This window comes from Limanda limanda, chromosome 9 (genome assembly GCF_963576545.1).
Source record: "Limanda limanda chromosome 9, fLimLim1.1, whole genome shotgun sequence".
NCBI classification, from domain to species: Eukaryota; Metazoa; Chordata; class Actinopteri; order Pleuronectiformes; family Pleuronectidae; genus Limanda; species Limanda limanda.
The window spans coordinates 15,352,042-15,365,584 of record NC_083644.1 but is presented as its reverse complement, the minus strand read 5'-3'; the positions used below and the strand labels follow the sequence as shown (position 1 = coordinate 15,365,584).

The window sequence follows — 13,543 nt, the reverse complement described above, 5'->3', positions numbered from 1 at the left end:
CTAACTGTCACTTTCCATTTATTTGTAAGTGCACTCTTCTGTCATCATGGGGACAATCACAACCATTTGATGCATCACATAGATTATTTGTAACAGTGTCCCGCAGCCACAGACACATTTTGAAGAGGCAATATGTAGGTGATGGGCAACAAAGGAAATAGAGATGTTGTATCAAAGCAGCATGTTAATGTCGGAGCTAATTTGGTCAACTTTCACTGAAGAAATGGTGCAGATAAATAAATTGTATTTCTATAAGTTAATTGCCATCACCAGTTTATAAGGTATAGTACTTATTGTGTTTAGAGCAGAAAATAAAGCAGCTACCCAGGGATGATCATCTACTCAGACCAAGCAGTATTTTAGGAAGAGCACATTATGTACTTAGGCTCAGAGAGCATGTTTTTTTCTTAACCTCAGACCTCCTTGGTTCTTAGCCTCAGACCACAATCTACTTAAAACTAGCCACGGTAAGTGACCGTGACAGAAGAAGAAATCGAGGAAAGCGGTTGAGTTTAGGGGAAAAAGGTCACATCAGCAAACTCTTGCTTGTTTGAGATATCGAAGTAGTTTCACGCAGGATTTCTTCACTCCACCATTCGCAGTCTCCTCAGTGGAACCCTCAGGACAAACTCTGTTATTCACTTACAATAAATCCTTTGGTTATCATCTCCATTCTCTTGATCTATTTTCACATCTTGGTCCTGAATCTGAATGGTTATATTAATCTTATACAGGAATGTGAGGCATTATTTATGCAAGCTTACCAAACAATATATACATCAGTTCAAAGCAGCTGTCTACATGCATATATAGGACCGAACGTAGTTTTTGCCTGATAAATAACCTTTGTTAATAAAGCTTTAAAGGCTTGAGAATTAAAAAATTTTTCATAAAGGAGGAATATCATAATAAATCATTCAAAGGAAAATATAAATTAATCCAAGAACAAACTGGGGCCAAAACCCTTCAAGCAAGTAAATACTGAGGCTGAGCGAAGAGGGTCTACTGATGTTTACAGGTAATGCAGACCTCAGCCAAAAGATTTATATATATATATTAGGACGATTTGAGTAAGTGAGGGTTTAAATACTGTACCTTTAATATTTCAACCTGTTCATGATTATATGCTGTTTGGGTCATCCACAAGTGCAGTCACATGCCAGTGTGATCACAAATGTGAAAATATAACTTTTTTTTTTTTTTTTTTTTTTTTTTACACTAGTCCCCCAATTATTAGTCTTACAATGGTAATTGGATAAAAATTAAGATCTTGGTGATATAAAAGTGTGATGATGAAAATAAGCACTTTAACTGGATAGTGATCGTTTCATTGAATCTTTGTAGAACATCACAAATGCTTTTCTCTCCCTCCACTACATGGCCAGCTCTGACGTTCCCTCTAAATCTTGTCTCTCTTTAGGAGCAGCCGAAGGCAACAGCTGACGGCTCACTCTCTGTTTACCTTCGCCCGTGGATCAGCAGATTAAGTGTTCACTAAGTATTAGTCGAAAAGAACACCTTAGACCCACTAAGAAAATCATCCCAGCTCCCCCATTAACATATGGATACTGGTACAAAAAGCAGATCCCTACATCAGTGCTCCAAAAACACACGCAGGCAAGGACTCATCCCCTTTAAAGACAGCAAATCTTTTATTATGTATTTTATTTTATTTTTTACATTTGCTTCCTTTATAAATCCTTGTGCAGGAAATTGCTGCTCATCCCATTAGAGAGCTTCAGGAAAACCCAGCAGATTGAACAAATCGTGGAGGATCCTCGTCAGCGCTGCATGATAACAACAGATAAAGGATCAAGCCTCAATTTGGGGTCCATCTCTTGGGACACAGACCAAAACCAGGCTTACATAGACTTAAAATGAAATGACATCTTTAATTTAGTCTTGTGACGTGACAATAATCCCAAAAAGGAGGTTTTGCATGTGGCATGTGTTGAGCTTGAAAAGTATATTAATCTTACATTTCATCGCATGTCTATTAGATGTGAAATTAGTGATATATGTCTTCTAATAAATATAATAATTTAACTTTATATGTAAAATAATAAATCTCCAGTCGAAGAATAAGAAAGCAAACTCCCAAGAGCTCCCTAGAGATGAGAGTAGTGGAAAGCAGATAACACAAGGTTGTTCCTAATCTCAAAATATACAGACGGAACAGAAATGAGCAATAAATGACAAATTTCCTTTAGATTTAGTCTGACAAACCAAATTCAGTTTAAATACGCTGAATAAAAATTGAAAGAAATGAATCAAAGTCCCCCTCTATTGTCCTGACCAGTGGAGTGTGGAGCACAAAGTGGCAAAACAGGCTTGGTTTCTTAAATGAGTTAATATTAAACATCTGGCATTCACAGAAGTCAAAAAGCTACTGTATTGAGCAAAGGACTTAAGAGTATCTGCTGAAAATGAGCCACACTTCTCCCAATCTTCTCTGTGCACAAGCACAAACATTATCTTTTTTTTAAAACCAACTTTACTTGTTATCGACCAGAAATGACATCAAATATGTGTCATACTAAGCCCTGAGTCCGTGGCATTTTGCTGAGCCTAATGCTGGGGTACAAGCAGATTGTAGTGATCTGGGGATTAAACCCAGGATGAAAGTTTGTCTTCTTTCTTCATTTCATCTATTTTCTGACATCTCTTCCTGACATTACCTGCAAATTACTACTTTTTACTCCACATTTTTGACCTGACATTCAAACAAATGAAATATCATCATGAGATTTAAAATCAATGTAAAAACGTTTCAAAAAACATTATAAGACTCGACTGTATCATCATAGTGTCAATAAATCCCAAGAAAATACAAACAATCAACACTGTAAGGACGCGTCTTCACCTCCTCTCACTATCCGGAAAAGAAGGAAAAATTCCTGGATACGAACATCTTGTGCATTTAGAGTCTGCGAAGTAGCAGTCGCTCAATGCTCAACCAATCGGGAGTCAGTCTCAGCTGTCAATCATTTCACATTTTTATAGCATCAAATGACTAAATTAAATAAAATTAACATTTTGACATAAATCGTTGTGATAAGATTGAGCTAAAATGACAAAAAACATTGTTAATGTTTGACTTTTGAGTTTGGCTCATCTCACATCTGCGGCCAGGGAGGGGGTGGGATCTAAGATCTGTTCTGCAGCCAGCCACCAGGTGGTGATCAAGCTGCTTTGGCTTCGCTTTAAGAGAGCTGTCATTTTGTCCATCTTTATACAGTATACAGTCCATGGCTTTAAAGGTATTTAGCCATAAAAGTGAACATTAGAATTAATCGTGTGTGCACGTTTTCATGGCAATCCATCCAGTGGTTGAGATCTTTAAGATGATAGGGATTTATCCTCTGAGGACGAGGATTATCTGTCTCATTAAAAAATCCATCCAACAGTCTTTGAATTTCAGCCTCAGTATTAATATAACCACGTCAGGATATGATTCAGCCATTTTTGCTTCGCTTAGACCCACTGAAGCAAAGTTATTATGTTCAAGCCTCCAACTGCAAAATTTTGTCTGGCATTACATTAGACCAGAATCATTGTCTTGTCATATCCAAAGGAACCCCGTTAGTCTGTTGCAAAGGAACATTTATGCTGGATCATTTCCTGTGATGCACAATGAGCGGGTTAGCGTCACTTTTCTTTCCACCATTGTGAGTTAAAGACCAGGATCAGCATCCAGAGCCAGACTGGTTCCCATCCCGACGCTCTGACCCAGGTCCTGGGCTGTGTGTCCCCATCACCCGCTCAAGTTTCTCCCTCAGTTTGTGGAAAGCAGGTCTTCTGCGCGGCTCCTGCTCCCAGCAAATGGTCATGAGGGAGTAAACGACAGGAGGACAATCTTCTGGAGCCTCCATCCGATAACCTCCCTCCACTCTTTCCTTTACTTCCTTCAAAGACTGCGTGATCAGGGAGCAACAGGGAAGGAGGAAGGAAGTGGGGGTAGAGAGGGAGGAGAGGAAGATGTGGTGATATTAGTAAATGATACGAAACAAGCTATATAAACATGAAGTGGCTGCACGACAATTACAAAAAAAGCCTCGCAATCATTTTTGCAAACAGGAAGCTAGGTTTCTTCTGGCACTGTGTGGGAGAGTAAAGCATTTTATGTCATTGCCTTTCTCATTATTTACAGTATTTTGAAATGACAGATACTCAACACACACACACAAACTTTCTCTTTGTAATTTTGATGCTGGTCCCTCAGTTTGTCTTCTCTGCCAGATAACAGCAGATACCAGATTACCAGGTGCTGAGTTTAATTGAGAGCACAATAAACTTGACTCAAATGAATTAACCTGTCGAGCAGACAGTGATTAGGAGATAATCATCGACATTTAAAAGGACACCACCACCTTATGTATTGTGCAAAAGAGACATCAGGGCGCCAACTGTCCCTTCCCTTAATGCTGCCTGATCCTGCCGTCCTTACTGAACTATTGGCCAAGACACAAATCACCTGTAGTCAGGGAGCAGGGATTACAAGGAAGAGAGGAGCAAACAGGGCCATGTTTAAGTAGCATACTTCCTTTTCAGTCTCTTCATTACAGTTTCAACATGATCCCTGTTACATCAACCTGTTGTCTCTTACACCAAGAGTCCTCTGACCTCGGTGGCACCGGTAAAGATTAAGCTCCTCTTCCTACCAACACAAACAGTTTCTAAAAGTAGATTAAACTACCTAAGAACTATACGATTATTCCGCCATGTTGCCCTTTCACAATGTACTGTAACAGTGGAGGCTCCCCTGTGAAGTCTCTCTGATAAACCTCTCTCCTCGGTGACGCAGGACAATGATGTCAATGACCTGAAGCGATTTCCTGCTCAGACGTGCTAAGTCAATCCAGTGATGACGGCCTAGTGACCAATCCGACCACTTGACTTGGCTGCTTCTCCCCATGAATCCTGACATGACATGGTACAGGAGTTAGGTAACAAGCCTGATACTCCTTCCTGTTGCTGTGGGCTCAGAGGGGAGTCAGTTCATATTCCCGTCATCATCTCTGTTCTACTAGAGCCGAGGTGTCAAAAACCAGAGGGATTAGGAGATGACTTTACTCCGCCGGCACACACAAAACAAATCAGATTATTTGGTGCCATCCCAGTAACCTGAAGTTGTAAACATTTTCAACGGCTGATTTAAGATCATTCTAGATTAGAATAATCATATAAATACAGTAGGACATGCTAATAACAAGTTTTCACTTTTTTAAATGTTATGGTCCTTCCAGTTTGTCATTAGTGTTTATTTAATGTCAGATATTGAGTATTGAGTGATTCTGTAATTCATTGCCAGGGATTACAGGTAAATCCCTGCATATCTATACACTCTAAACAAAACGGTGTTTGGCATCTTGTTACTTACTGGGGAAAAGTTGTGAAGCTGTTCTTTATTTTGCCAAATCAAACTTGTTGCTGTTGAAATGTGGGCAAATAATAATTTCAAGAAATCTAAAATATCCAAAAGCACCACTTCATTACCTGATTATTATTTCTGTGACATTTCTTGAAAAATGTAGATAGGATTTGCAAGTTTTATTAGAGAAACAAAATCTACTCTCAATTTAAATTTCTTGAAAACCAAAACATCCTGAAAGACGGACATACTGATCACTGTGAATAATAATATAAAATAATAAAATAGGGTTGGTTGATAACTGTCCAATGTCACCAAGGATCAGCAATCAATAGTCCATATGTTCTGGTCACTTGACTCAATGTTTGAAGAGTATTCATCTAAATGCAACAAAACAATATACCCTGATCCATGCATGGTGATATTTGCTGTTTCTCCATCACGACAAACACAGCATCACTTCATACCAGTCAAATACTGTAACATATAGTTCAGTGACAGTATTATGATTATTCCTCATTAGATAAAGGCCTAATTCTGTGGATCAAACAAGTTATGCTTTGTCTCCTCCACTCTGATCATCACTGAAAAGACATAGAAGAAACTGGTTTCGCTTTTGTGATCATGTGGTGAAGTGGTTCACCTGACCTGATTTTGTTTTTCTCTTTCTCTCGAGTGCAAACATTCTGCACACACTCCTCGTGAACCCTGCACTGTGCAGCTGCTGTTGTCACCACCACCCCCCCTGCTTCTCTCCTCCAGTATCTCTGCGTGCCTACACAGCTGCTACAGAAACAGTCCATCACCAAACAACTGTACAGTATGACTGCTTCTGCCAGTCAAATGTTCTACGTAATATACAAAGGGAGTCTGTGTTTCTACAGCTGTCTAACTTTCTTGTACGTTTGGAGGGGTTGTTTTGAGTATGTTGCTATTTTTGCTATCGTAATTTGCTTTGCTGAATCAAGGAAATCTGAGTATATGAAGTGTTCAGGATTTATCACGAGTAAATCCTAGTAGATAGGTAGGTAGATAGATAGGGGTGACCTCTCTCTACATCAACCTTTGTCATTCATAAGCACAGAGAGAGATTCAGATGAGATGGGGCAGTTAGTTCTCAGACACATATTTGATGATGTAAACACACACAGACACACACACACACATGCCGCACACCAACAGTGACATTCATTAGTGCTACATACCATCTTCGGGTACGGCAGGCGACCGAATGAGAAGATCTCCCACAGAAGAACACCGTAACTCCAGACATCTGACTTTGTGGAGAATTTCTGCATGATGAGAGAAACACTTTGTACTTTCTGTATGTAGACACTTTATAAAAGGAACTGCCTAGTAAAGGGATTAATCTGATAAATTCTGAAATCATTACTTTCTTCATACACTGAAGAAAGATTTGCAAAGGGTCCTCACAACAACCTGGTCTTAATTTATGGATTAACACGGATTCTAGGGACTTAATGAATGATTTCTAAATCGGGTTATATATATTTTAAAAAGTGATTCATGGCCACCCTTCTTTTTTGCTTCATTTTACTCTAAATTATCTATAAACACACACATTTGGATGTATACAGATACGGAATGTTAACGTTGTTATTATTATTAGTAGCAAATCTAATGATAATAATAATAATTAATAACGGGTAGAAGAAAAGCTCTTCACACCTCTTTCTTCAGAGCTTCGGGGGCGGTCCATTTAACCGGCAGCTTGATGTTATCTGACACCTTGGAGTCCAGCTTGGTCAGACCGAAGTCGCTGACCTTGGCCACGCTGTCGTCAGAGACCAGGACGTTACGAGCTGCCAAGTCTCTGTGAACCAGCTTCTTAGACTCCAGGTACTCCATCCCTTCACACACATCACTGCAGCAGAAAAACACGCAAAGCCACACAAACAGGTCTCAGGTGACTTTCATGAAGCAGACTGTTCAAACACTGTACGCTGCCCATCTGTCCACACTGTCCACACTCTGCACACAGGATGAACACCCACAGAATCAAAATTATGTTTTTTAAATTCTCGCTCAAACTCACAGTGCAAAGCCGAGCAGCTGAACGTAGGTGACAACTGAACGTCCCCTTGTCCTGAGAAAATTAACGAGGTTTCCCTGCAACACAAAATCAAACGAAACAACACATCACTAATGTTCCGTAAGATTAGTTCCCTACACACAGCAAGCTGGGGGGGGGGGGGGGACTATTGGATGCTCCAGTATATCTGAATATCAGCATCAACTGCTTTCTATCTAACATATCACATAACTCCACTTTGTTTTCTATTTCAGTTACTCTACATTGTTATCTGTTTATCTTATTGTGAGAATGCTGATATGGAGAAACCACTGATGGACATGTTAACTGTACCTTGCTCATGAGCTCAGTGACGATATGGAGCCCTTTGTGAGGAATGACGCCCAACAAACGCACCAGGTTCTTATGCTGGAGTTTCCTGGGAACCACAAATCACAATGTAAGTACAGTAATGGAAACACAGAGTTTATTGTGTTGATTCATTCTTTGCACGGTTTTGGCAGAAGCTGAATATTTTAGAGTGCTGAAATGGTCTCACGTCATAACTGCTGTCTCCTGCAGGAAGGCCTGGGCTGTGACGTCACATTTAATGGTCTTTACTGCCACCTTCTGGCCCATGTAGTCTCCTTCATGTACAGCTGCGGTGACGACAGTGACACATTATCTACCCATTATAGATCTTTGGTATGACAGCACTTTACTTCCGCTACAAACCCTGTGAGGCCACAGAGATTCTAAAACCAATGAGAGAACATAATAAAATAAAAAATCTCACCACCAAACTCCCCCTCTCCGATCTTCTCCCCCAGTGTGAGCTTTGCGATGTCCAGCAGCCATCCACCTGAGGAGGAGAGACACATGAATCTAAACCTGCCTCTTTCTTTCACTTTCTCTTTTTGGTCATCGCTGTGAATATTTGATATTCTAAAAAGGACTGCTGATGATTAATTCAAATCATGTCAGGAGTAAACCCTTTCCTTGATAAAATGTTTTTCAGTCCTTCTGACGAAAGGCACTCTTGAACCAATATCATTTTCTTTGGACACAGTTTTAAATATGAGACTTACTTTTGGACAGCTCCAACTCAGCCGACTTGGCTCCTTGTTTCTGTCTGGGTTTGAGAAGAGTCGTAGCAATGGAGCCTTTGTATTTCGAGAAGAACTGCAGAGACGGAAACACAACAGCAGATATTCATCACACATATCTGTGGGCATGTGACACATCTGGGCTGGGCAGCAGCTTTTACCTGGGCCACACACTTATGAATTGAGTCTCCTTCAAGAAGTCGCTGCACAAAGTGTTTTGAAAGCGATTTTGTTAGTTTGTATAATAATTAGTATTTGTTCAAATATGATTATTGTCTATATTTATTAAAGACATTCAGTTATTTAAGATGTTTTTTTTATTTAGAACATCTGTGATTTCCTCTCCATGTTCATACTTTTCATTAAAATGTTACCACAATTATACATTTATTATTTTCTCTCGCTTAAAAAAATAATCACAAGCTCATTGAATCATTGGCACAGAGAGTTTGAGCTGTGCGTCAGTACACTCAGTACTCAGGAAGCCATATGATCACTGTGGTCAGGACTGTGGCCTGATGAGGAAACAATGTTCAACCTTATACTAGAAAGTAAGACACACTGCACCACACAAAATGTGTCGAGATACCTGTCGGTGTCTAATGGTAGAAGTATAGTATTTAAATTGGAGTTCATGCAGAGCGACACATTAGAGTCTGGTTTGGTACAGTCAGCTGTCTGCAGGCACAGGGACACAGAAGTTACAGGAGGACACGATTCAGCCTTAATATTGACACGGACTGTCTTGGCAACGTCTTCGCAGGAACTTGTCGGCCACTCTGACTCAGACCTGACGCCATGTGTGGCACGCTGATAAGGGGCTTCAGCCAACTGCGGGAAGTGGATCTCTGAACTTCACTGCAGCTGAGCTTACAGTGCAACCCCCATGAGGTTTCCGGTCTGTGTTTTAGTCTGACATGTGAAGTAAAATTAGACACTGGTGGGGTTTTTGGCCGACTAATGGATTACAATGATAACATTAGAGTGAGCATAAGACAAGTTTCCCGTCAGATGCTTTCAGTCTGTTGTGCCAGCACTTCAGTCTCAATTCAAATATTCCACGGATTTGGGGATCCTCCGACTTTTGTGTTTTAATGAATGGATTAAATTCAATCACCAGGAAATTTGGCTCACGGATATGTTTCATCCAGTACTATCATGAGGGTCAATTGTTCTTTAAAAAAATCTGATTAAAAATATTCAATTTTATTGAAAATATTTTTCTTTCTTTCTGTTGATCATCTGATTAGCCATCACATTGATCTTGTTCCCAGCCCCGGGTTAGAACCTGCAGGCCAAGGGGATTGGACTAAATATATCAATTGATAATTTATGCTGCTGTCCCAAACTCCTGGAGCCACAGGCCACAAGGCAAACAGCTCTGCTCTCACACGGAATTATTTATACTGCAAACTTCAGTTTCTTATTGTATATATTGTTGTTTTTTGTCCGATTGTTGTTTTATCTACAGTGCACCAACCACACCAAGGCAATTTCCTGTATGTGCAAATATACTCGGCAAATAAAAGAATTCTGATTCAGAACTATTTTGCTTCTCTGTATACACCTAAGACTTAGATGGATCTGTGCCTGGAATCCCTTCACTGAAGTCTGTTATATGACAATGACTTTTTGAATAATGCACATCGAGTCCTCAGGCAATACTTTTCTTTTCTCCTCACAGATGTCGTGAACACTGCAGCTGGACTTTGTTCAAGCTATTTTTCCCCACTTCATCTTCTCTCACCTCGATCATGTCGATAAGGTTGTAGAAAAACTGCGTGCCGTCGATAGTCAGCTGTTTGTCCTGATAAATCACTCGGTAGTGGACGACCGCTCCAGAGACGCTGACGCACAGGACGTAGTCCCCGGGATGCCGGACTGACTCTCGCACCAGGAACAGGCCGTCCTCAGCTGGCTGCAGCTTACTCACCGCCTCTGGACCAGAGATCTTCCCATGGAACCAGCTGAGGAAAGACAGCACAGGGTGAATCATGCTGATACTGTTTGGGTTCAGACAGGAGGTGATTGCATTGGACCAGTAGTGGATTTTACTCGGGGATGACATCCCCTTTAAACGAAAAATACAAAACATCCCTCCCACTCGATTCACCCCCTCTCAGTCAGTTAGTGCTGCATGTTCAGATAGATAGTTAATTTGTGTGTGTGCAGGTGAACTTCTTATAGTTTGTGGGTGCTCCTAAAGAAATCACAGGATCGCAATTGTATTTGTAAAAGTTGAATCCGAATGGCATCAAAAATCACAAACCCACAAACACACTGAGGATCTGTCAGATTCACCATCAGCATCACCAGGAGAAAAATGATATTGGTACAACAGTACCTTAAAACATCCATAAAGATGTTGCAGTCTTTGGTAGATATCGCATTCCCTGTTACTCTCCCAAGTAAAATTCACACCAAGTTTGATTAATGTGGCGTGAGCTTTTTTAACTCCTAGTCAAAATTAACAGATCACTTACTGCACAGGACCAACCAACATTTGGCAGTTAACTCATTAAAAGGGGAAGTTAGAGTGATTAATACTCAGGGTTTGTTTGCACCTCCAATGGCAACCCACACAGTGGTCACAAGATTGGCTTTCCTGTGATAAGCTTGAAAATAAACACTTGCAATATTCAGAAGATGAGACGTACGGCATGAGGCTGAGGCTGGGGTTGACGCGTAGAGCCTCTCTCTCACGAACACTGGTGGAGCTGATGAGCCCCTCGTTTCCTGTGGTGTTGTGTCTGGCCTTGTAAAAACCCTTCCTCTGAAAAAGAGCCATCGGTCTTATGTCAAACGGTGACTCACAAAGAGGAAGTACATGTAAATAAGGATGAACTGTGCTTTGGATTCAGTAAAGCAGGACAGTACCGTGCTTATTTCTACAATAGTGAAGATGTCTCCTTTGTGATAGGCCAGCTCTCCAGGTTTGGCTTTTCTGTGGTGTCCTTTGGCCACACACTGAGTCCCAGCAGTCCAGCTCATCTGCAGAGACAATTAGGAATCAGCCACCAACTTTATAATATATCTGAAATAAAGGCAGTCAGAGTTTACAGGCTTGTTATGGTTATTAAACAACTCATTTTGGATTTATAGAGGAAGTAAGAGTAGAAACTCTAAGTCTAAGCTCACTAACTTCATTGTTAATTTCAGTGGCATCAACCTGCTTAATCTAAATCATAATTTCTACACAATCCATGATTTAAACCCACTGGTTCTCAACATTTTTTGTAGGATAAACCCCTTCAGAGGGCAAAAAAGATGATCCAGTGGTCAGCACATAACTTCCTGTATCTGCAGTTCATAATCCAAATTATCTGGTATTCTCTGAGTCTTGTAACCACCATTTCATGTCATACGTGTGCAGAACTGCTCTGCCACAAAAGAACAGGGGAACAACAGATTTAAATGACAAGGGAAGTAATTCATGAAAAAAGGATCCACGCGGACAAAACACCAGTGTATTGGGATTGATCATTCGAAGAAAGTGTTCAACTACATGTTTAGTTAGTTTTGAATTTAGACATTGGAGCTGTGCCAACTATTGTACTGTTACTACTGTAGAAACTATTAGATATTTATGGACCCCCATTATAATGTAGGAAAATAATTGACAACGTACCCTGGAGCCAGTGGGTCGACATGTTTAATTTATCTACTAGTCTTTATTCAATCAGGTTAATCCCATGGAGATCGAAAACATCATATACAAAGAAGACCTGGCCAAGTCAGTCACAGTTTCAACAGCAGAAGGAATTCAATAACCACATTAAATAACATAAAAAATATATCATATAAAACAATTGCACACAGAAGACCTGTACTCAAGAGATTCAAGAGGACTTCAATACCAGAAACACTGACTTCCATCTCTACGCCTACACACTGATCTCGTTGTAATAAAATGACTTAAATCTAATTCGACTTCGAAAAAAATCTGAACATATTGCTCAATAGAAGACTTTTTCGAATTTAGATGAAACTCAAATATGTTTTAGATCTCTAAATTCAGAACTTTGACACCACATCGAAGCAGGGGTTTGAACGTGCTCCTACACACTTTTCTATGTTCCGTGTACATACCTTTGCCATGAACAGGACAAGGACTGGATGGTTCTGCTTGGATCACCTGTAAAGGAGAGAGGGGGGGTATATGAATACCTCTGAGTAGCATATGTCTAATGTCTAATATCTGGATTTGTGCATGTGGAGCAGCTGCTGTCGAGGAAAGCAAAACAACGGGAATGAAACAGGTCGATACAATAAAACAATTGAGATGTTGTTTCCAGATGTTGACCTATGATGTTGACATGTATCCAGATGTTGACATGTGTCTGACTGCTCGTGTCGCAGGGATTTAGAGTTACCAGCAGCTGAGAGCCTCCCTGACAGCTTGTTCAGTGTGGATGCTGGTGGACATGAATGTTTCAGTACCTGCAGATCTCTCTCTCTCTCTCTCTGTCTGTCTCCGTCTCTCTGGACAGACGCTGACAGACTCCTCTCCTCTGCAAACTGCACGAAAACAAGCGCACGAGTTCAGGTCCTCTTCGTCTCATTCAGCGGTGACGTCCCCTCTCCTCCTCTTCTTCATCTGCACGTATCGACAGGAGCACGTCCAATAACAGTCCCGATCCAGATGTGCCTCCAGCTGCTGCTGCTGCTGCTGGCGCGCCGGACTCCGTGTGTCAGAGACACTTCCTGGATATTTAGGAATATGTCGTTTATATTTGATGAGGCGACGTAAGACGTGACGCTGGTGGAGAGAGGGACTTCTCGTTTGTTGTGGGTCTCTTGACAATGTCTAAAACGGAACTATGACACACACACACGTGCCTCCTATGAGGACTACCACTGTCAAAAGTCTAACCCTATGAGTCTAACTCTATAACCTAAACCTAATTCTAACCCGAAAATCAACTCTTAACCTTCATAACGTCCGTATAATGATGCTTATAGACAAAATTGGTCCTAACTAGAAAAACATTCATGCATGCGCGAGCACACACATACAGTCGTGCCCCCTTGACT

The 13,543-nt window shown here is 40.7% G+C and overlaps 1 protein-coding gene across 1 annotated transcript; it reads right to left on the bottom strand.

Moving 5' to 3' along the window:
* Positions 1-1,669: 1,669 nt before the first annotated feature.
* matk (megakaryocyte-associated tyrosine kinase) lies at positions 1,670-13,162 on the bottom strand. Its single transcript, XM_061078003.1, has 13 exons — positions 12,950-13,162; positions 12,599-12,644; positions 11,387-11,500; positions 11,167-11,282; positions 10,257-10,476; positions 8,492-8,585; positions 8,200-8,265; positions 7,963-8,062; positions 7,758-7,842; positions 7,428-7,501; positions 7,061-7,256; positions 6,577-6,663; positions 1,670-3,914 (listed from the first exon to the last, which is right to left on the bottom strand). Exons 2-13 carry the CDS (start codon positions 12,605-12,607, stop codon positions 3,687-3,689), a joined length of 1,389 nt encoding a protein of 462 aa, XP_060933986.1. The 5' UTR covers positions 12,608-12,644; positions 12,950-13,162; the 3' UTR covers positions 1,670-3,686.
* Positions 13,163-13,543: the final 381 nt, after the last annotated feature.